Source organism: Zootoca vivipara, chromosome 15, assembly GCF_965207765.1.
Source record: "Zootoca vivipara chromosome 15, rZooViv2.hap1.1, whole genome shotgun sequence".
Taxonomy (NCBI): Eukaryota; Metazoa; Chordata; class Lepidosauria; order Squamata; family Lacertidae; genus Zootoca; species Zootoca vivipara.
In genome coordinates this window covers 22,596,191-22,620,415 of record NC_142598.1, presented here as the reverse complement: position 1 = coordinate 22,620,415, position 24,225 = coordinate 22,596,191, and the positions used below count along the sequence as shown (strand labels likewise).

Here is a 24,225-nt window from a genome sequence, read left to right as displayed (position 1 = left end):
TTCATCTCACCCTGCCATGCAGTCAATCACTGAACAGTCAAGTCTTGGTAGACAAAACCCTGCAGATTCCCACCAAATGGTCCATAGTCAGGAGCTGGGCATACTTGGGTGTTGTTGTTTAGTCATTTAGTCATGTCCGACTCTTCGTGACCCCATAGACCATAGCATGCCAGGCACTCCTGTCTTCCACTGCCTCCCGCAGTGAGTTGGTCAAACTCATGTTCGTAGCTTCGAGAACACTGTCCAACCATCTCGTCCTCTGTCGTCCCCTTCTCCTAGTGCCCTCAATCTTTCCCAGCATCAGGGTCTTTTCCAGGGAGTCTTCTCTTCTCATGAGGTGGCCAAAGTAATGGCGCCTCAGCTTCATGATCTGTCCTTCCAGTGAGTGCTCAGAGCTGATTTCCTTCAGAATGGATAGGTTCGATCTTCTTGCAGTCCATGGGACTCTCAAGAGTCTCCTCCAGCACCATAATTCAAAAACATCAATTCTTTGGCGATCAGCCTTCTTTATGGTCCAGCTCTCACTTCCATACATCACTACTGGGGAAAACTTGGGTAGAACAATCCTAAGTAAGGTCAGCAGTATGCTCTACCCAACAAACACACTGTCCTAAAGCTCTCCAGCCATCAACAAGGTGGTGGGAGAGGTTCTATAAGCGGGATTTTATGGAATCTTTTTAGTTCCCTCAAAATTAAAATTCAGGCTAGTTTCAGGCCTGTTTTTGGCACATAAACCACCCTTGTCACTCCAAAGGATAATCAGTGCCGAGAGAGGAATGCCAGGAATGCAACTTCACTAATTCTCCTGGATCTCTCAGTAGCTTTTGGAATCACCAAACATTGTACCCCTTATGGATAACCTGTTCTGTGTTAGGAATCGGTGGCATAGGGTTTTGGTGGTCCCATTCCTCCCTTGGGGACTGATTCCACAACTGCTGCAGGAGAACTACTGCTCAGCATCGATGCTAAGGGATCCTGAAGGCATTCATCTTGTCCCCAAGACCAAACATGGAATGTATACATGAAATTTCTGCGTATTTTATTCCTCTATAAAAGTTTTTATATTCCACCCACTCACATAAGACATCAAGGCAGTGCTCAGCAATGAAAAACAACCACACAATTTATTCAGATTCTCCCTAAACGCTTTCCCTCTTCCTCAAATTATTTTCAGAGTCAGAATCGGCAAATGAATAGAATCGGGTGTAGCCGCAGAGGACCAGGATAGGGAAATGAACATAGAGAGATGGAATGGCGGGGAGCACAACAGAAAATAGCCACAAAACACCACCAAGACAAGGAGACATTAATAGCTGGAGAGAGATAATGATGAAGAGCAGCAGGTTCGCAGTAGTAGGGGATGGTGGCAAAGGACTGAGTACAAGCTGGTCTCCACCCCATGACCCCACCTCCCCAATACCTTACCGCAGCAATAGCCTTGGGGCCCTCGGCGACACTCTGGTTGAGGGCAAGGCCAGCAGTAGCTGGGCGATTGGGTGGAGTTGATGGCTGCTGCTGCTGTTGGTGCTGCTTCTTCATGGCTATCCCCATGGTATCCAGGCTCTGGCTACGGCCCCGGATCACCCGCTGGAGAGAAGGGCAACAGGGAGACAGACACGTTCACAGACACACAAAAGGACATCATGAAGAGCACTATAGGATGCTGGTGGGCTTGGTGGAAGGAAGCGGAGGGAACAGGCACGAGCTCAGAAACGCCCCGCTTTCTACAGGACTCGGGCAGACAAAGTATTGTTTCCAAGCGGACAGAACCCGCTCCTGCTAACCTAATCCACAACCTCCTGAAGAGCTCTCTCATAAAAAAACCCCCACACACGCTGTCCCTAGCCTATGGCACCCCAAAGCACAACCACCAGGGGGCAGACATTTAACCCTCCAGCACAGGCATAGGCAAACTCGGCCCTCCAGATGTTTTGGGACTACAACTCCCATCACCCCTGACCATTGGGTCCTGTTAGCTAGGGATGATGGGAGTTGTAGTCCCAAAACATCTGGAGGGCCAAGTTTGCCTATGCCTGCTCCAACACTATTCTTTGAACCTGGCAATGCAGATATCAGCAGAACCACCAACTCGCAGAGACGGTGCAAGAGGATACGGTGGTCAATGGCATCACAAGCTGCTGAGAGATCAAGAAAAAGCAGCACTCTCTCCCTGTCCCTCTCCTAAAGAAGGACATCCATCAGGATCATAGCTGCCAAGCACCCCGTATTCCCCGGGAAACCCCCGTTTTTCCTTACCATTTCCCGGCAGTCTCCCGTTTGAGCTGCTCTCCCATAAATCTCCCTTAAATCCGCTCCTGCTGGCAGCCATTTTCCTGGTGCCGGTTTGCCCATCTATGGGCACCAGAAAATGGCCACCGCTGGTGCCGGAAATAGCTTCTACGCATGCCCGTTGGCCATCTAAGATGGCCGCCGCCATGCGGCCACCCCCAAGATGGCCGCCGGACAACTTCCGGTGCCGCTGCTGCTGCTAATCCCGTATTTTTCTGTGGGAGACTTGGCAGGTATGATCAGGATGCTTAAGGCCATTCTGTCCTCAAACTGGACCTAAACCCAGACTCAAAGGGGTCAAGATAACCAGGTCCTTCCAATGGTGTCTGCAGCTGGACGACCCTCTCAAGCACCTTATCCCATAAAGTGATCGGGTGGTAGTTCAATATTAGTGACCAGTCCATAGTCATCAAAGTTCCTCAGGGTTCAGGCAGGGGTTCTGCATTACTGCCTCCTTCAAGGCAGCAGGCACCAACCCTTCATGCAAAGATGGATGAACCACCCCCTGGATACAGCCAGCGCAGCTCAGGTACTTCAAATGAGTCATGTTGGCCAGATGTTGAGCACACATGTGGGCCAAACCTTACCCACGTCCTCAAACCTAATCAGCTGATCCCACAAGATTGGGCAAGATGTTGTGTTGGAAACTTCACCCAGCTCTGTAATAATGGTAGCATTCAGCTCAACATGGAGGATGGTGATTTTATTCTCACAGCCCCTGGCAAATATGTCACATAGCAGGCCTCCAACGATTCAGACACTCTATTCCCAGTGACAGGTTGGCAGCGCCCTTAGCACATCTCTGCTGGCTGGCTACTCAAGGGTGCGATGGGGTAAACAAATTAAGCCTTCTTTGCAGTAGGCACAACTATGTGCTCTAGCACAGTGGTCCTCAACCTTGGGCCTCCAGATGTTTTTGGCCTACAACTCCCATGATCCCTAGCTAGCAGGACCAGTGGTCAGGGATGATGGGAATTGTAGTCTCAAAACATCTGGAGGCCCAAGGTTGAGGACCACTGCTCTAGCACACCTCTGGCCAACTTTGCACTGGATCATACGCCATTGTATTCTAGCCTTCATTTATCCTGTTTCATGGCTTGGAGAGCCATAGACACCCCCAGTGAGCTCTCCAGGCTCCACAGTTTTGGAAAGTGAACTCGGGAGTAATTGCGTCAACAGCTCAATGCATCTCACTATTCCACAGTGACACTGAAGCTCAACAGGACCACCAGCATTGGCTTCTGAAAAATCCCCCAAAGCATTCAAGAACCCCTTGGATTCCATAAGTCTCTGGGTAGACCATCCTAATGGCAGAGAGGGAATGACACTGCAAGACCCAACTTCGCCAGATAATGGTCTGACCATTACAACGGCGTTAATTCAATCCCGCCCCACAACATCTAGAGTACCACCACCCATCACACCTTGAGGTGAAGCCTAAATGAAGAGTATGTCGTTAGCATGGACACCGAATTATCCCAGAAGCAATGTACTGAGGTTGTCACCACTAATCGAAGAGCTAGCAAGTTCCTTCCTTTGGTAAACTACCATCTCTGAGCCACCTGCACCCCTCTGGCAATTTCTAAAATACGGAGATGATACTACAGACCTACCTCTCAGAGCAGTTGTGGGGAAGACTAAGATAATGTATGCGAAATACCTTCAATGGTAAAAAGCACTGCACAAAATGCATAGTATTATTACAATATTCACCAGAGCAGCACAAAATGGGAAGATGCAAAATTACACCGAAAGAGGGAGTGATTAAGCATCATCTATTCCCCCTCTCACCTTGAAATTCTCAAAGAAGCCACCACCCCCATTCTCCATTTTGTCCTCATCGCCAGAGGCCAAGCCCATCATACTGCGGCTACGAATCTGCAACTCCTCATACAGGCTCTCCAGGAGGGCACTGCGGGTACGATCCTGCTCCAGAAGCAGAGAAGGAGAACACGTTTCAAAAAACAAATAGGATAGAAACAGGGAATCAGAAAGAAAGAAAGAAAAGATCAGGCTGAGTGACAGAAAAGAAAGCAATTCTATATCAGCAGGATCATAGAGCCTCAGTACCTCTATGAGCTCTCATTAAAGCATGAGACTCAATCTCAGGGATGTGGGTTCAAGCCCCACGTTGGGCAAAAAGAGATTCCTGCATTGCAAGTTGTTGGACTAGATGACCCTCAGGGTCCTTTCCAACTCTAAAATTCTATGATTCCAAGTGGATGTGATTAACCCATTTTAATTTGTTTTTGCTCCCAAGGGAATATTTAACATCAGGGGACCCAGGTGGCGCTGTGGGTTAAACCACAGAGTCTAGGGCTGGCTGATCAGAAGGTCGGCGGTTCGAATCCCTGCAACGGGGTGAGCTCCCATTGCTTGGTCCCAGCTCCTGCCCACCTAGCAGTTCGAAAGCACATCAAAGTGCAAGTAGATAAATAGGGACCGCTCTGGCAGGAAGGTAAACGGTGTTTCCGTGCGCTGCTCTGGTTCGCCAGAAGCAGCTTTGTCATGCTGGCCACATGACCCGGAAGCTGTCTGCGGACAAACGCCAGCTCCCTCGGCCTATAGAGCGAGATGAGTGCTGCAACCCCAGAGTCAGACCTGACTGGACCTGATGGTCAGGGGCCCCTTTACCTTTACCTAAGGAGGCTTCAGAGACCCCAGGGAACTTTTGGAGGTTGTTTGATAAGGGGCAGCCTGGTAAATAGTTAATCTCTTATCTGGTGGCACTGAGTACCTTAAATAGGGAATGGGAGGGTACAAGAGAGGAGCACACTCTGTTGTGGCCAGGTCTCCCCCAAGGTGACCCAGGGTGGCTAGAATGTGATTGTCACTTACATAGTGTGATTTTCATTCTATTGTAGGAGTTCCAGTGCCTATTAAAAGTGTAATTTTGAGTTTAAAGTCACCAAGAGGAATTACCCTCCCCCCCCATGCAACAGCTGCAGTGTAGAAAGTTCTAGGTTCGATTTATGTACTGATTGTTAAACCTGCATTTCATTGTATATCCTGTCATTGATCACCAATATGTTACTTCCTGGTACAGTGGTACCTCTGGATGCAAACAATTCGTTCCAGGGGTCCGTTCTTACCCCGAAACATTCGTATCGAGGCGCGGGCGGCGGAAACGTTTCCTTTGCTTCTGGGTTTGCCGCATGCATAGTCCGAAGCATTCGTATCCAGAGTGGTTTGTATCCAGAGGTACCACTGTACCAGGAAGTATCATATTGGTGATCAATGACACTGTACTCTCATACCGATCTTTGCTCTTCAAGATATATGAATGCAAATAAAGGTGACTCACCTCCAGCTTAGCAAATTTCTCAGCATGGTAGCAGCTGTGTTCTGCATTTATAAGCTTTGCCAGAAGAAATTCACGGAACTCTGTGCCCTGTAAGAAGGGGGAGAATGTTCACTCATTGTATTTAGGTCCTACAAGACCCTTTTTCCTTATAGATATATCCAGAACTGTTTTGGTGCCACAAAGGACAAAGATGAAGGTTCTAGGATACTTCTTTGCAAGCTAATGCTTAGATTGCATGTTGATACCAAAGCACAGGAACAAACACAGATACAAGAATACAGTATTCCTCTGTTCCCCTCAATGGGTTGCACTGTAGAGGCAAAGAATACATTCAAATTAACCACGTGGTACTGTGCCACTCTAAAAACTCATGATTTCCTAAATGCCCTCCCAGTCCCCAAGGGAAAAAAATCCTTTCCAGTATGTATGTAGACATACAGGAAATGAAGGCTATGTTTCCTTATGGTGCTTTAGATTTTGACAGGCAGGGAAATCTATTACATACAGATTCATTTAAAGAGGCTACCCCTCATTTCCTATTTATAAAGACAAAGTAGACTACATATGCTGTACTACAATTTTTCTGAAAATGTATATTAGCTGGTGAGTACTGATGCTAGAATGGGACCCAGGTGGTGCTGTGCCTAGGGCTTGCCGATCAGAAGGTCGGCGGTTCGAATCCCTGTGACGGGGTGAGCTCCCGTTGTTCGGTTCCAGCTCCTGCCAACCTAGCAGTTCGAAAGCACATCAAAGTGCAAGTAGAAAAATAGGGACCGCTACAGTGGGAAGGTAAACGGCGTTTCCGTGTGCTGCTCTGGTTCGCCAGAAGCGGCTTTGTCATGCTGGCCACATGACCTGGAAGCTGTACGCTGGCTCCCTCTGCCAATAACGTGAGATGAGCGCGCAACCCCAGAGTCGGTTACGACTGGACCTAATGGTCAGGGGTCCCTTTACCTTTACTGATGCTAGAAGGCGCTTAAGCTGAAATTGGCAGCATTCAGACAACAACCTGTTCACTTTTATTCACAAACAGCCTATTTTAGGTGCTTCTGAACATATTAAATGACAACAATGGCAATATTGGGAATGCTAGAGCCACATCTAAGAACACAAGCTGAGCTGAAAAAAATGGCTTCCAGGTTCATAGGTGCCACAATATTTTAGAGTCAAGGCCGTCACAAGTTTGGGGCTTTTCCAGCCCTACCGTAGGTAGCTGCACAGAAAAGTTTCATATAAATAGATCGTAATGTAGGAACCATTACCAGAATTCCACTGCCCTTTAAGCCTTTAATTGTTTTTCTAGCTGCACACAAACCTTTTTGAATATTGCTGGATTTGGCAGAGAAGGCCCAAAGAAAGGGACGTCATCACGGGCTGCAACAGAAACCTGCAACCATCAGAAGGGACAGAGTGGTTTTAGAGTACAGACAGAATGACCACCGTGCAGGGTCTGTGCAGGTCTGCAGCCTTAGGATAATATTAAAACATTGTCAGTTTTCAACTGCTGTCTGATGAAACTGCTAATCAGCAGAGAGCACAAAAGATATGGGATGTTAGCAACATCTCATATACAGCCACACACACACACACACACACACACTCGTTTATAACATTGCAAAAATGCAAATAAATGCACATTAGTACATTATATTCCAGGTGAGTACATTGCAATCATAGTATTCTTCCTTTTTCGACTATCAAAATACATACCGGTAAAAGCTATTTCCATTACCAACAGTCTGTTATACTTACTACCTTTCCTGTATTTCCAATACATTAAAAACTTGCATTATTTTACAAATAAATATCACATAAAAACCTGATTACTATATTTTCCTTCTGTGTTCTTATTTGTTTAATTTCCCCTCAACAATAGGTATGGATTGGCTGATTCCTGCACTTTGTTGTTATAATATTGGATAAATAAACTCAGTTTCTTTACAAACGTATTTTTGTGGTGTCTTCCTTCTCTAACAAATCAAATTTGTTAGCTTAACCATTCATGAGGGGTGTGGCTGGGAAGGGGGTGTGGGAGATTCCCAAGGGCCAGCCAGAAGAGCCCAGAGGGCCACACCCAGCCTCCAGACCTGAGGTTCGCTACCCCTGCAGCAGAACTCTCTTGCACTAGTCGTCAAAGTAGCAGAGTATTGACCAAGTGGACTTACCTTGTAGAGAGTCTCCCCCAGGGCGCTGTGGTGGAGCTGCACAACCACATAGGAATGCAGGAAGTTTGACGCAATCATGTCGGGGACAAAGGGAGTATTTTCGTCCTGGAAGACAATGGCCACGATATCGTTCCCAATGTGGCGCTTCCGCTGAAGCTGGAAGGGAACACGCAAGGGAACATGTTATAAGAGGGGAGTTGGGCTTCCAAAATGCAAGCTAGCTGCCCAGCTTGGCCACTCAAGTCCACAGCACCCACCCCAATTTTAAACTCCCCAGACGAGATTATGGCCTCTTCTTTCCAATCACAACTTGCTCCAACAACCTTCCCTTTGTCACATCAACCCTAAAGTAGCTAGCTGTCTGTTGCCATCACTCTAGAGGCTTATTCAATACTGTGTCCTCTATAGGTCCCCACGGTACCTGTTGGGCATCTCCCTCTGTGAAGGGCAACATTGTAGAGACATGGAACATGATCTCTTTGCCCCGGAAATGTGTGTAGACAGACTCAGATCCTGTTTGACCTCGAGTAACATCCAAGCCACCTCGGAAGCTGATCAGCATAAGAAAGGCAAGAGGGAGAAGGAGAGAGGAGAACAGACAGAAGAAGAAAGATATACCATGAACAACGGTAGCAGCTTTATCGAAGACAGAAATACAATTCACAGAAGGAATTGTGGTAATTGGTCCATGCAGTGGTGTGTGAAAGGGGGTAGGCCTAGAACTTCCTGGTGGTGGTACTGTCACTTCCCAGGACGGGACAAGACAGGGCCATTGCTATCTGCTGCTATTACGGCGATGCACGAGTCTTAGGAGGAAAAATGGGCCAAGAAGGACAACTTCCAAACCATTTTTACAGCTGAAGTACTCACCCACGGAAATCCTGCAACTGGATCCTGTCTCCAAGGATATTCAAAAACTCTAAGAAGCCCAGACTCTCTTCAGTATTACTGAAGACTTCTTCCTCTGTGGTCTATATAAAAGGAAATAGAAAACTGAAGGCCACCATTTTCCATTTGAGTTCTTGACCGACCCTGGAGTCCAATAACCAGTGCAATAAAGGTCTCTTTTGCACATGTGTGTGCATACGCACAAACACACACACACATAAATAAACACACACACACACTTTCCTTTCACCTTCCTAAAAAAGCCACAATCCCTGTTTGCCAGAGCTGAAGGTGTGGAGATTGTGTGTATCTTTGACACTAGCAGAAGATAAGCTGAATAGGTTCGAACCAGATATTAGTCAGTGGTGGTCCATAGGCCATATCCAATCCCCTAAAGGGTACCTTTCAACGGGGACTTAAAGAGACATTTCTCAGGTTGGTTTCTCCTCCCTAGTCGCTTGCACGTCACTTCCAAGTCCTCTCCTTCCCAGCTGCAGAAACCAGAGGGAGGATGGGGGGGGCGAGGAGGGCAAGGGGGGGGGGAGATGACTAGCCAAAAAGGAGTGATGATGTACCGGAAAGGAAGAATGGAGGATCAATGGACATGATGGAGGGGAACAAGAGGACATAGGGAAGCTCTTGTCCAGACTCCCCAAATGGCCTACGATAGAAAAGGGCATCGAGTGTGCATAAGAAAAGAGGTTTACCTGCCCAAGTTTTTGGTAGATAACTCCGAACTTGAAGTTATTGCTGATGACATGTTCATCAAATGCAACAATGAGTTGCGAAGCCTAGGAGGTGGAGAAACAGCCCGAGTGAGTTAAAAGTAACAACAGGCAGCAGCCCCAGAGAAAGAGAGAGTTTGCATATGCGGCTACAGTTGAGCCTACCTTGGGATAGAGCACTGGAAAGAAGCGGTCAACATTCACATCCTCACACAGCAGCTGCAGGGGGACAAGCAAAACAGGTTAACACACTTCTAGTGCAGGGGCTTTTGGTACCATTTTCATTGAAGCCAATTGGATGAGCACCAGTTATTTAACATGGCATGAAAATTCACATTTGCAAATTTAATCTTTCAACAGTCCTGTATTTGCAAGGGATTGGTGTCACACACACACACAAACCCCAACTTATTTATTCTCTAGTTGCTTTCATAGTCTAGTACTCAAGGATTCAAAATTGATTAAGTGGGATATAAATTTAAATTTCGGACTTAAAATTTGAGACTGTTTAACTTATGATGCCTGGCATGGGTGACCTAATGAAATGGAACTTTCTCTTTGGACAAGTAACCGAAAGGAATCAGATTTGGTTCATCGGAAGGTTACAAGGCAAAAATAACCCAGCAACTAACAGTAAAGGTGCTGGACCTGGAACAATGTACCTTTGCCATTTGGACAGCATTGGGGAACTCATTCAGGCAAGAAATAGGAATCAAGTCGTGCTTGGTACTAGTTCGAGACCTGCAACAAACAAACAAACAAAATAAATGCTAAGGAAACCAAGCAGCAACAACTCCAGCTTCCCTAGTACCCCAAAGTTAACAGTACCTAAAGCCAGCAAAGTTATTTTGGCACCTGTGACAGAAAAATCGCACAAGCCCTTCCCTCCTTCCCTTACAGTAAAAATACAATAAATTAAATGGCTAACATTTCCCCACAATTTCATGACACTCAAAATCAGCTGCCTGTCTCATTCTGCCTAATAGCAGAGGTAGCTTTACATCCAGGAAGGGTGGATACCCTTTGGCAATGCAACAGGCAATTTTAATTTTATTTTGCCCACTGACTGGATAAATTTTAATTTATTTTATCCACGGACTCCTTTCTGTAATTGTTATGTATACTGCAAATTAAGCTTGGTAATCAAGTGGTATATTTAGCAGTAATTAAGTAATATATATAATTTCATTGGGTGCCCCAAATAAGGCTTGTTAGCCTTCTCAAACATCAACAGTTGTGGACTTTTCCCAAAGCAATCATGAGGGAATTTCTTTTTTAAAAAGTGTGCTGGGGTGGGGTGAGGAAGACAAGCACTTGCCAAATGAATAGCCGAGGGATTATTGACAGCACCTCCTGCTATCTTTAAATGTAATTTTGATTTGCAAACAGTTCTGAAATTCCGGTGACTTGTGTGTGTGTGTGTGTGTGTGTGTGTGTGTGTGTGTGTGTGTGTGTGTGAAAAGTGGCAAATAAGCTTAGTTAAGACAGCCATTGAGAGACAGAGAACCACCTGAAAAGTACCATCATTTCACAAGGTTTGAACCAAAGGGCAATTTTACCTCAGAAGCAAGCGGAGGTTGTCTTGCTTTTCAACTTGTTCATACTTCACAGAAAGGACCAAATACCCCAAAGTTGTGTCACTGGCATAAAAATTGTGATGTTCCTGAGGAAAAGAGATATTGAAATAAGGGATGTAGAAGTAAGAGACTCTTTTGCTGTTCCAGCAGCCACTGGGCACATGTAATCTTCTGAATTCGGGACTGCCTTGAGGTAATATGAGAGGACACAATGGAAGTCGTAGTAGGCCAAATTGGGGCGGAAGGCAATGCAATGTTGCTTTGTATGTAGTAATGCAGGTTGTGCGCTGAGGGTGTGTCATAATTTCACTGCCTCTCTCCAGCATCACGGACACAATCTTTGAATGGTGGTGGTATTTTCAGGGATATAGCTTCTGCCATTTTTATGTCACTTTTCTATTTTCTGTGCTGTGTCTGTTTCCCCCCGCCCATCCCCTTCTGAGTTGACCATACCTAGGATACAATGGATGCTCCAACATGCAGAAGCAATGATTTTGCCTCCCCTTCTTCCACAGTGATCTGTGGTTTTCATTGTACATATAATTATTGTATACCACTTGGATATTTTCGATGAAATTAGTGTTTTCGTAAATAAATACTTTCATACATAGCTGCCAAGTTTTCCCTTTTCTTGCGAGGAAGCCTATTCAGCATAAGGAAAAATCCCTTAAAATAAGGGATAACTTGGCAGCTATGCTTTCATAAGATAGTATTTTATGTTTGGTCCATTTTTATACTGGTTCTAAAATAGTCTGGGAAAACAGGTGTGCCCTTAAAGCACACCTAATTGATTATAACTGACCCTCATCGATTAATTGACAAAATATTAAATTGACCAGAAGACACCAGTAATTAACAATTAAACCAGCAGGTTACTGTATTTTTCCGTCTATAAGACGCCCCCATGTATAAGATGCCCCCTATTTTGGGGGACTCAGATTTAAGAAAATGGGGGGAGATGTATCCATGTACAAGGCACACCCTAATTTTTGACATTATTTTTTAGGAAAAAAACCTAGACTTATACACGGATATATACGGTAATTGTGATGTGTTTGGCACCATCTCTTTGTAGCTTTAGGTGATCACAGAAAATGCACTTCTTCTACCTGGCCTTTGGCAACTGTACTCAGGTTGTTACTGTCTCCCTAGCTGTAATCTGGTTTTGTTGATATGTATGGTATTTTGCAGTGGGACTTTTTCTTTGTTTTGTTTTATTGTACTAGTTTTCTCTACGTGTAACTCACCCTGGGACTTCATGGAGAAGGGCAAGCAACAAATATAATAAATTTTAAAAGCCTGTGTGCCTAATAAAATAATAGCATTTATTTTAAAGTATTTTTAGGATGCAATTTCATTTTTTATAAAAAAAACAACAAAGCACTTTACAACAAGCGCAATACAATAAAAACTACACAACATTAAAACAGTTCACCAGCTGAATATCATGGGAAACATTTTCCTTGACTGTCTGCATAGCCCTGGTTGCAAAAAAAAAAAAAAAGTTTTCAGCAAACGTTTGGAAGTTAGGGCTTTTCCACACCTCCCCCTTGTCCTGTTACTTTACCCCGGGGGAAACCGCTCTTTAGTGCTTAGTTGGAACAAATGGCAATTGGGGTTTCCCCCAGGTTCCCGTTTGTTCCAATCTATTGCTAAATTGTGGGTTTTCACATGGAAAGTGGGTAATTTTCGAATGTGAGAACCGCTCAGACCCATGCTTTCTAGGCACAGCACAAGTGGAAATATGGACAAGCTCATAGTTCAGAAGATGCCTGCTGTATGTCCATCGGAAAAGCATTCCCCAGCAGTGGGCCAGAAAGACTGAAGTCTCAGTTTCATGTTGACGTCAAATAAGCCTAACCAACTCAACGGACAACCAGGGACACTCTTTTCAGATGAGCTCAGTGATCAAGCTTAGGATATAAGGCACCCAGGACCCAAGTTGTTCAAGGCTTTATAAATGGACCCTGAACCCAGCTCAGTAGCAGATGAGCAGTCAGGAGCTATAGAACTTCTCTTACCTTTCCCAGGAAGTGCTTGCGGTACAACTTAGCTGTTGGGTCACACTCCAGCTTCACTTTGCCACTGCAAGGGGATGGCAGGTCATGCAATTCTGGGCCTGAGATGGGAAGGTTGTGAGAGGTCCCTTCGATCCAATAGCCCCCAAACTGGGGCAAGATAATGAGAGGGTAGGGCCACCCTCTCCGTAACACCTGTCCAGAAAGAGAGATGTTGCAGGATCAGACACGAGCAGAGAATCAAAACAGAACAGATCTAGATCTCTTGAATTCTTTCTTTCTTTTTAAATAGTTTTTATTCAAGATTCTCTTGGTTTACAAAAGACCGTGCATTGTCTCTTTTTCAGGTTGTAAACTCTCTTCTACAAATCAGTTACAAATCTTTTCTACAGATCAGTTACATTTTCGGCACAGAAAATTTAAAATGAATCCGATCTATAATTTCACATGCACACACGTCATCTGAAACAAAAGTAAGCCTTCAAAATCAAGTTTAGATTCAATTCTGGTCAGAATCTACCACAGAAAATGAGCTTTCCCCGGTCATCAAAGCATAGTATGAGCACCCAGAGAAGGAAATCAAATATTAATCTTAATAGTAGGACAGGTTCAGGCGGAAGCCATCATTTAGATATGTGGATTGCAAACAGTATATGGCTTTAAAGGTTAAAACTAGCACGTAGAAGTGTGTCCAGAAAATGACAGGAACTGGTGAAGCCATTTAAAAATGGTAGAATGTGGTCTGGCCATCCAGTCACAGCTGCCATCTGCACTATACATTTAAAGCAGTAATATATGACTTTAAACAGTTATGGCTTCCCCTTTGGAATCCTGAGAACTGCAATTCCATTAAGGATGTTGCGAGTTGTTAAAAAGGTAAAGGTACCCCTGACCATTAGGTCCAGTCGCTGACGACTCTGGGGTTGCAGCATTCATGTTAGGAGACTCCTATTCCTTGCACAGAGCTACAATTCCTAGAGTGGCTTAACAACCAATCCCTCTTCCCAGGGAACTCTAAACTTTTTTCAAAGAGGGCCAGATTTGATGAAGTGAAGGGCCGTGAGGGCCAACCAAAGTTGTTGAGCTTTTTATAGGATTGAGGGTTGGTTTTTTTAGGATTTTACCCCATGAAACAAACTGCCTCAGGGGTCGGATTAAACCGACTGCCGGGCCGGATTAGGCCCCTGAAACGGGCTTTGGACATGCCTGGAATAGGGGGTCTCCTAACAACTCTTAGTACAAAGGCAAATGAAGGCTTGGAGACATTAAATGCTGTCAGTTCAAACTAACACCTGATCCACAATTTGGGGGCATACCTGAGCCAACCTCATTTTTTAAAAACTGAATAAATTTGAACTCAAATCTTGGTTGGTTTTGCTGAGACTCACCTCATGGATGCTTGGGTATGGGATATACTCCTCTTCTCTCTGAAAACCCAAAGAGGTCATATGGGGGTGAGGAGCTGGGGATTATGCAAATTGCAAAGTAGTGCATGGGCTTCCCACATCCTATCAGATGCATCTCTGCCTCCTGAGTCCAAATAAGGATAATAATTGTGCCTCCCAGTTCTTCCACCCAAACTATATGCATTTTTGGATAATACAGTGTGTGTGTGTGTGTGTGTGTGTAATGACTATTTCCCCAGCTCCCTGTCTTCCTCATGAAACCCTCACCTCCTAGCATAGCTGTCAAGTTTTCCCTTTTCTTGTGAGGAAGCCTATTCAGCATAACAGAATTTCCCTTAAAAAAAAGGAAGAACTTGACAGCTGTGGCTCCTAGACCCTTAGCTCCACAGTTGAAACCTATGTAAGTGGAAGGCTGCCATTCATCGATACAGGGACACACACAAAGCTGCAATTCATCTAGGAGCAAAAACACACCCCTGTTGTCTTGCCCCCGATTCCCTGCCTGATGCTTAGCCCCATCTGGGCCTCACTGATCCCTCTCTGGATGATGGGAAACAGCTTTTTATATCATGCATTATAAAGACAATATGAGGATCGGCTCTTACAGTTGTCATTTTTAGTACTAAAATTCCGTTTGAGGGTTCAGTCGTATAATTGCAGAGCTGAACTGACCTTGAGTGGAGCTGGAAGTGAACACCTTTGCTCATCCAAACGACTTTTCTAGACAGAGGGAAAAGGCAGAATGAAACTGCAAAGCCCAGTATGTCTCTCCTTTTCCCTTTTCCCTCCACCTGATGCCAATATCCTGCTTGCCAACCCACCCACCCTCGCAACACAAGTTCAGATTTCTGCAGCTGAGAGCAAGATTCTCAACAAAGTTTTAAGTCCTACTCATGGATATAGCCAAGGTTAAATTGCAAAAAGAGAAAAGCCAGCATACCTGTTGTTGCTACGTTTTCATAACAATTAACTGTAGAATACCGTAGAAGGTATTCTGTAGCGTATCATCAACACAAACTGACCAATCAACAATCAACTCCCTTGTTTGCAAAGCAAAAGGATTCGTGCTTTTGGCATACACACCTAGGACACACAAGCCAATTTCACTATTTACATAACAATAGTCACTCAGTGTGTAGAAGGAGTAAACTAATCAGAAATACAAACTAATACAGAAATGAATCTGGGAAATAATCACATCATATAGTCTAAAATACTGTAAGCAGTGGAAGAATGGAGCTCTTACACACTGTAGCATCATATTCTGAGCAATGTACTCCTATAAACTACCCTGACCAGTGTGTTGACAAATGGTGAGGCTTAACTAAGGTTTACTTAGTAGGAGTAGTTACAGGTAGGTAGCCATGTTGGTCTGAGTCGAAACAAAATAAGAAAAAAATCCTTCAGTAGCACCTTAAAGACCAACTAAGTTTTTATTTTGGTATGAGCTTTCGTGTGCATGCACACTTCATCAGATATGGTACCTCATCAGAGAGGTATCTCTTCCAATCAATTGTGATTGGTGGGTTTGAATCTTTGGGTTGAAACCTGGAAAAGGTGAATAAAATAGCCTGGGGGGAGTGAGAGGGAGACTTCTCTCTCTCTCTCTCTCTCTCTCTCTCAGCTCTTGCTGGCCAAGGCTCTTGTGTGTCTGTCTCTTTCTTTGCACTCTGCACATGCTTTAACGCTACGCTACACCTCATTCTTTCTTATTCTGGCTGAGTTCCATTGCTTTAGGAAAGGGAAAGGGCATGATGTTTTGCAACCCTCTCATCCAGGTGTCAGAATCAACCCATGTTTTGCACAGGCCAAACGTAAAGCTAAAGCCTTGCTGTATATAGAGGCATCCATACACACAGCTGTTCCCCATCTACCGGTAACTGTTTCAGTTCAAGACACCTCAGCAGGCATCAGGGTAGTTTTCCAATCCTAACCTGGTTACTCCATTTCCTTTCCTCCTCTTAGCCTTGAGAGTTTAAGATTAAAAGGTAAGGTGTGTTCACCCAATTATCAGGGTAGCAGACACCTTTGCAGTACACTTTTCTGATAAAAGCTCTTAATTACATGAGCGTACCCAGACATGTAGGACTGCTGTGTGTTTTAATCTGTAATTTTAGCTTGTAACATAGATTTTTAACTGTTGGTTTTATTTATATATTTTGATTTAAAACAAAAACGAAAACAACACCATCGTTTTAACCTTGATCTGTTTAAATTATATCTATCTATCTATCTATCGCTTAGATGCTGTTGGGATGTTTTGTTTTGTTTTGCAATTAAGCAGAATGCGAGTTCTGTTAAATAAAAAGAGAGAAAGTTAACATGGCATAATGAGAGAATGCAGAGTTTGCTTTGCTAGCACAAACAGTGACAACACATAGTGACAACACAGAGAAGAAAACACAAGCAGGCATGGCAGGTGGCAGGGAAGGGGGATTTCGCTTCACATGTTCCTTACGTCAGAGCTACTGTGCATTCGGCCTCCGGCACCTAGCAACTAGGTAATTGCCAGCTCTTGTCTCACCACCAGCAGTTCGGCGCTGCTGGTTCTCTCTCTGACGCAATCAACAAATCATACAGGCTGCAGAGTGCCATTTTTAGTTATTGCCTCTGTTGCAGTTTCTGAGCCAACTGGCAATAGGAACTTAGCCTCCAGCCAGGGGTGGGGCAAAGCAGGGATGCCAAGGCACTCCTACGAAATATTTCATCCCAGGAATCGTGTGGTCAAGTGTATACATCCTTGGCCGTAAATGAGTGTTAGCTAACAGAAGCTCAGCGGAAAGAAAGCCACCCCATTTGTAACAAGCAGGAGCAAGGTGTTATAAGAATTTTTAGGTCTCAAATATCAATAAAATGTTCACAAATATACAAGGCAAACACATACATAAGTATATAAACCACGTGTCTGGCATAGTACAGGAGAGTACAGTGGTACCTCGCAAGACGAAAGCGTTTTGCGATCTTTTTGTTGACTCGCAAGACGAATTTTTCTATGGCCGTGTTTCACAAGACGAATTTCTTTGCATTATTTTTTTTTTTGCTTTGATTTGTTTAAATTGGAAAACCGCAAAATGAAATTTCCGCAATAGAAAACAACTCGCGGAACGAACTAATTTCGTCTTGTGAGGCATCACTGTAATCCTGAAGTCATTTTGACTCTCCCAAATTGACCTCAAATATTTCTCTGTAAGGAGAAAGGAAATGGGAAAGCCTCCCCATTGTCTTTTTGCTTGCAAATCCTGCCTTAAGGGCGTATTTGTGTATGAATAGGGTGAGCCTGTGTCCTGAATTCAAGAACTAAAGTATTTGCCATCACAAAAGAATGCCCAGGCTGCCCAGGTAAAGCAATCGGTGACCAATATCAAGTATCCTGGCAGACAGGACTTCTGCTGTAGATTCCCTCCTTCTGTGATGTATGTATGATGTTTTAGGGGGGTGGTCTTGGGCTACAGGGTGGGCAATTTCAAAAGTCTATATAAGGGCTTACGCACCATTGTTCTGGGTTCTCTCCTCCCTCCTGCGTGCGGTGAGTAAGGACCCTGTTGCAACAGTTAATAAAGATCAGGCTTACTAGCTGCTTTGCTTCGCAATGTACTCTGGTTGGCCTCTGTTATTTTCTCCTACCAATAGAGAACCCACTTAAGGACTCTATATGGGCTCTTGGATACCCCATAAGGGAAAAGGAGCAGTTTTTTCTTATAACAAGGGGAAGAGGTAAATACGTTTTGTGAAATGAGAAGGAAAGAGAGCCAGAGGAGCCGGTTGGAAGCCCAAAGTTGAAATAGAGTGGTGACATCAAAGCAGCTATGAAAGACCATTTGGCCAGCTGAATGGAGGTGAACAAGACTAGTTTGCAGAAGGTGCTGTAGAACTGGGGGGCGGGACTGGAATGAAAGACAGCAGGTTTTTACACGACAGCAGTGTTGCAATGGAGGTACAATCTCACAGCATATTTAATGCATGGGAGGTGAGTCAGCACTAAGAAAGCTGAAATTTGATGGAATAAGGCAACCATACCTGCATTTTTTCAATCATTTCAAACAAATCCACTGCCTGTAAGGAATAACAGGAAATAAGAAATGAATTTGCAAGGTCACAAATTTAGTTCAAGCTCTCTGTAATCGATGAGACTTTTATTCTGTTGTGAAATTATATGATGCTTAATATTTTGCCCTTTACACGCGCCCCAAAACTTGAATCTGCAAGGCTCTTCATAAGATTGACTTTCTCATCACTGATGTTAAAATGAATACTTCCTGATCTTCATTGTTACACAAATAGGCATGAAAGAAAAACTATTGCATAAACTCTAATTATTCAGAAACCCAACTGAAAAAATACTACTTACATATTCTGAGGTCTTGTGATTTATGAATCTTTCACTTTTTAAAAAAGCAATTCATCAGTATCACCTACCAATTCAGATACCAATTCACCTACTATTCAGATAGTAATTTATCTGTTAAGCTGAGGAAGATTTTCCATACCAGTCTAGAAGTTTTCCCATTTAAAAGCACAACCCTTGCTACTTGTTCTGATCCAAGCAGGGGCTGCACATGTGTATTGAAAAGGGATTCTCTGTATATCCCTAGCTGTAGGAGAGCTGCACCAATTAAACAGTTATGTTTGTGCAATTCACCAGCCTAATTCAACAGCCAGGACCAGGGCTGGCTCAGAACGTTTTGCCACTTCAGGCAAAACAGAAAATGCCACTCCACCTACGAATAATTTAAGCCAGGATCTGTCCACGTCTTTGGTCCGTTTTCTGCCCTGACTGGGCTAGCAGGACGACTGAAACACCTTCCGCTTAAATCCGGAAACCATGGACCCGCAACTGGACGTTGTGAGCACCAACTTCAATAAAAGATGGGCGTGGCAGTAGAGGTTTTATCCTCTTTTTATTTCTACAAGCTACAGCATATTTACAGAATTTACAGGCTCAGTCATCTTATCCTCAACACAGAGATAAAACACACTCTGACTGCAGACTGAGAACTCAGAGACAGACAAACTCCAAACTCCTAAAGCAGCAGAGTCACCGCCCCTTTTCTCTCTTAACATCAGATCATCCAATTCTCACACTGGGAGGGGTGAAAATGCTAACAACTACAGCCACCACCTCTTCCTCCACAGCTCCCTACATCTTGCTCCACAGACCTCCCCACAAAGGTGGTGGGGGAGTAAAAGGAGGCTGTAGAGCAGGCATCCCCAAACTGCGGCCCTCCAGATGTTTTGGCCTACAACTCCCATGATCCCTAGCTAACAGGACCAATGGTCAGGGATTATGGGAATTGTAGTCCAAAACATCTGGAGGGCCGAAGTTTGGGGGTGCCTGCTGTAGAGGAGCAGACATTGGTGGGTGGAGATGAGGCAGTTGCAGAGCTGGTGAGCAGCACACTCGCTGGAGGCAAGATCTGCTGCTTAAGGCAATTGCCTTACCTCACCAAATGGGCGGGCCGGCCCTGGCCAACTATGTGCACAGAGCTGACTACATGCACACCAGTTGGTTGAGAGAGCTGATTCAATCTACAACCTGACTCACTGAATACCTGACTGCAAGGATTCTAGTGTTTTTTTTTTTTTTGAAGAAAGATTCTGCAGCCTCTTACCTTATTTTGAACAGCTGGATTAAGGGCAGCCTGAGGATCCTGGACAGGTGAATCTAAGGTGTCACTGATGCAGCGCTCTGCCTCATCAGTCCTCCTGCATGAAAAGGAGACAACTCTAATCGGAGCACTATAAAATCCCCAATGTAGCAGGCAGGTCCTCTATTCCGTTTAGTCATACCATCCCTCCCAGATGTTGACACCCACCTTTACTTACAAGCCAAAGAATTGTTATGCTTGCACTTCATAAGACCCTTGGACCTCACTTTCAAAATCGGTGGAGAATGATCATCATATTATACTTCCAAGAAAATATCACAGCTGACAATGGGTTCAAGATCAAACCCAAAAATCTCAATGATAACTGAGAAATATGACACACACACACACACACCCTGCCCCTGATCAGGCCAGTTAACAAAGGCATATGTTTGTAGTATTTTCCACATACCGGTAAGCATATGCCAGAAACTCCAGACAGAAAACAGTACCACACTTATCTGCCCAGTGAATCAAGTTTTGTTTTTGTTTTTTTAAAAAATGCTAACCTAGAAATTCTCTAGCACAGTGTTCACATAAAAATAAAAAATCCTTCCAGTAGCACCTTAGAGACCAACTAAGTTTGTCATAGGTATGAGCTTTCGTGTGCATGCACACTTCTTTGGATACCTGTGAACAGGATACCTGTTCACAGTGAGTCCTAAGTGATCCTACTTCCATGCTTTTATTTGTAAAATTCCCTCCAGCCTACTGCAGCATCCCACCTTCCATTCTAGTACTGGCAACCAAGCTGCCACATACGGTACTATTCTCTCTACCCCTTCGGTGGTTCCACTGCAGTTTCCTTGCTATATCCAAATATGACTCCACACAAACATCCCTTCCAGTCTTCCACCACTTTGACTTGGCTCAGCAAATTCTTGAGCCCTTCTTTCTCATGTCTGGTTACAGTTGAGTATTAGCATGAACCTGAACTACATGTTTTGTGTTCTGCTTTGCTAAAAAAAGAGAAAAATCCTAGAAATCACACCAGTAGGTTTTACAAATGGAAGATGCGAGTTCTGTAAAAGAAAAACAGGCTTGGAACAATTCCCAAAAGACAATTAAATCAACAGACTTCCATATCATATAATTCTTTTGGTGACCTGCTGTTAGCCCAACGGTTCACTCTGTGTGTGTGTGTGTGTGTGTGTGTGTGTGTGTGTGTGTCTACATGCATCTACAGTGGTACCTTGATTCTCAAACGTAATCCGTTCCGGAAGTCCGTTCCAAAACCAAAGCGTTCCAAAACCAAGGCGCGCTTTCCCATAGAAAGCAATGCAAAATGGATTAATCGGTTCCAGACTGTTAAAAACAACCCCTAAAACAGCAACTTAACATGAATTTTACTATCTAACGAGACCATTGATCCATAAAATGAAAGCAATAAACAATGTCACACAATCAATCAGTGGGTTCCACAGAGTCACAAATAAGCCGCAAAAACAAAAACGCAAAATAAATATCAAAAACAGACAGACCTCAGCGTAGCACTCAAAATGGAGCACATTAGGCTTCCGAAAAAGGTTCACGAAACACTTCTGGATTTGCAGTGTTCCAAGTTGTTTGAGTACCAAGGCGTTTGAGAACCAAGGTACCACTGTATATGGATGAGTGAGATGTGTTTGCAGGACCCCAAGAGTTTTTACGACATAAATTATCTTACTTGATTAGCCATACAATATCAGAGTCTTTCCAAATTTTAACAATAAGCATAAGGAATGCCATGTAAAATAAATGATACCCTGATCCCAGAAGTCACGTGACAGTAAATAGCGAGTTACAAACTCCTTGGTGCAATAAACATTAGCAGTAGCTGGGGAATACTCTTGGAGGCCATTTACCAAAACAATGAGAGAACTCATCGAGTTTTATAAGACCTGTATCTGAGTGTGACTCGTCTGCACATAGAATGCCAGGATGCACAACTTCCCACTTTTGGGACCATTACCATTTTAGGGGCTGGGTGACTCTGAGACTCGGCGTGACATGCATTCTGTTTGATCTTAAGTGACCAAACTGCAGCTGAGATATTCTGAGAATCTATCTGCATTAATAGAAGCACAATGCAGAGGTAGAAAGCAGCTTTGCCTTCAACATCTGTTTCTCACTGATGATGGTAACACTGAAAGACGGTAATATGGAGGCAGCACAGCAAGGGGTAATTACTGCTTCCAGTAAACTCATTTAGAGGATTTCCTGAAAGAACCTGAACACTCCTCCCAAACAAATAAGCAGAGGAAAAAATGCACACATAATCACAATTCATTTACATGGGTTTATAATTAGGGTCTTACGCAAATTAAGTTGCTCATTGCTTGCTTTGCAATGTGGATTTAAAACATCTGGAAAATCAAACCAAAACAGCTGGACAACTAAAAGTCACCCAGGTACATATCCCAGAGGCAAGCTCTAAATCTATTGCTTGTTCTTCTTAAAGTTGCTTGCTTGGATTTGAAACGTACTGGAGCCCTGGTGGGCTAGGAGGTGGAGCCTTGATGCACAAAATGATCAGAGTAAAGGATGGGAAGAGCCAATAGCAAAATGGAAAATAAATAAAAAATATTATTGTACTACTACCTCTAAAGTATAATGGCTTCTAAGTCTTTAAGTATTTGTGATAACTGCCAGAATGTGGTTTTACTGGTCGGTATATCTAATTGACAGCCTTATATAAGAATATATAATAAACATTTTATGACACTTTTTCAGCGTTCAAAGTGCATCACACACATTATTTAAAGTTATCACCTACTTATATAGCTGCAAGGCTGAGCAATAGCATATAGCCATGCTAATCATTATTCTTCCTATGGAATCCTGGGAATTATAGTTCAGGAGGGCAATTAGGATCAGTGACAGATAATTCCCAGCATCTTGCTAAAGGACAATTCCCAGGACTCTTTGAGGATAAGCCATGTGGTTTAAAAATGCTATTAAGTTGGTAGTGTGTGGATAGGACTTGTGGCTCTCAAGATGTTATGGGACTCTTGCAACCCATCAGAAAAAGCCAGAATGGCAAATGGACAGGTATTATTGGAGTTGTGCTCTGATAACATCTGGAAGGTCATAGATTCCCCTTTCTGAGTTTGTGGTTAAAGTGATATTTGAATTGTGAACCTTAGCCACAACACAGTCCCGTGACTGGCAAACTCCAGATGTCCTTATTATAAACCAAAATCCAGGTTTGTAACCACAAGAGGCGTGTGGGAATTCAGGGATATTCCAGGCCCTCCCCAGAATATTCACATTTCATGAAGGTGGGGAAAGAAATGTGATTCTTTTTCTTTTGCTAATATATGGATGAAATGTGTAGGCAAAATTTATCTATACTGCACCTTTAAAGCATATTTGAAGCTCGTTTCCCCCCTCTACGAAATATGGGCACTGTAATTCACCCCTCACAGAGTTACAATTCCCGGCACCTTGAACAAACTACAGAGCTCAGAGCTCTTTGAGGAGGAAAATGTGCTTCAAACGTAATTTGTGTATGCACTCATAGTTGCTCAGTAAGGAATAAAACTGCTCTCAGTTCCCAATATTTTGGCTGCTACAAGAGCAAACCAACACAGGGATTACTGTCTAACATGAAGTACTTATATATTTAGACTTTATAACCATTTAATTTTACTACATCCACATCAAAAAACTTTGAGCTCTCTTGTTTCTAGATTCTGGCTGCTCTACATTAATGCTCCTTTCTCCCAGTTTACCAATAGGCCCCCCTCAAAGAAATATTTCTGGCAACAGGTCCTATGAAATTTCAGCCATATTTAGCATTCACGTTCCACAAAATACCATGGTACCGATAGGACTATTCTCCGGATGCGATTTTCAGCTGTGGGTCTGTAGAACTCCCCTTTTCTGAAAGCAAACGTCTTGTGAGAAATGCAGGCTCAGCTGTTTCCCTGTCTTTGGAAATACACTGCGTACAACAAGACACCTTTTCGAAAACCAAGAGGAAGGGGAGAAAGAGAGAAAAGGAAGACCTGAAGATTTAGGCATTGCAGGCTGGAAGGCGAGATCAATCCAGCTCATTCCCCTTCCCAAAAGGCTTGAGGGATCCCCTCATTCTTCTGGAAGTTCCCCCGAACTTTCGTAAAGGCAAAATAAATCCAGCTGCTCCCTTCTTTTCCTGGAAGATGCAGCAGGAAGGACATGCAACAGGGTGAGCCAGGACCTGTATAGGTACATACCCTTCACAGACT

At 43.9% G+C, this 24,225-nt stretch overlaps 1 protein-coding gene across 10 annotated transcripts in view; it reads right to left on the bottom strand.

Annotated features, from left to right (window-relative positions):
- The window catches only part of LOC118097646 (rap1 GTPase-activating protein 1), a 48,867-nt gene that overhangs the window by 9,701 nt on the left and 14,941 nt on the right, over positions 1 to 24,225 (bottom strand). For 7 of the 10 annotated variants that reach the window (XM_088658892.1, XM_035140729.3, XM_088658893.1 and 4 more), the window contains exons 2-17: positions 19,982 to 20,075; positions 18,390 to 18,425; positions 15,045 to 15,092; positions 14,355 to 14,393; positions 12,970 to 13,161; positions 10,931 to 11,034; positions 10,034 to 10,112; positions 9,537 to 9,590; positions 9,354 to 9,437; positions 8,629 to 8,729; positions 8,180 to 8,309; positions 7,759 to 7,914; positions 6,909 to 6,980; positions 5,594 to 5,680; positions 4,081 to 4,215; positions 1,426 to 1,587 (exon numbers count right to left, since the gene is read on the bottom strand). In XM_088658892.1, coding sequence (XP_088515018.1) covers positions 1,426 to 1,587; positions 4,081 to 4,215; positions 5,594 to 5,680; positions 6,909 to 6,980; positions 7,759 to 7,914; positions 8,180 to 8,309; positions 8,629 to 8,729; positions 9,354 to 9,437; positions 9,537 to 9,590; positions 10,034 to 10,112; positions 10,931 to 11,034; positions 12,970 to 13,161; positions 14,355 to 14,393; positions 15,045 to 15,092; positions 18,390 to 18,407 — 1,461 coding nt within the window. In that variant the 5' untranslated portion in view covers positions 18,408 to 18,425; positions 19,982 to 20,075. Of the gene's footprint in view, positions 1 to 1,420; positions 1,588 to 4,080; positions 4,216 to 5,593; positions 5,681 to 6,908; positions 6,981 to 7,758; positions 7,915 to 8,179; positions 8,310 to 8,628; positions 8,730 to 9,353; positions 9,438 to 9,536; positions 9,591 to 10,033; positions 10,113 to 10,930; positions 11,035 to 12,969; positions 13,162 to 14,354; positions 14,394 to 15,044; positions 15,093 to 18,389; positions 18,426 to 19,981; positions 20,076 to 24,225 lie in introns of all 10 variants that reach the window. The other 3 variants (XM_088658895.1, XM_088658896.1, XM_088658894.1) reach the window with 2 other exon arrangements.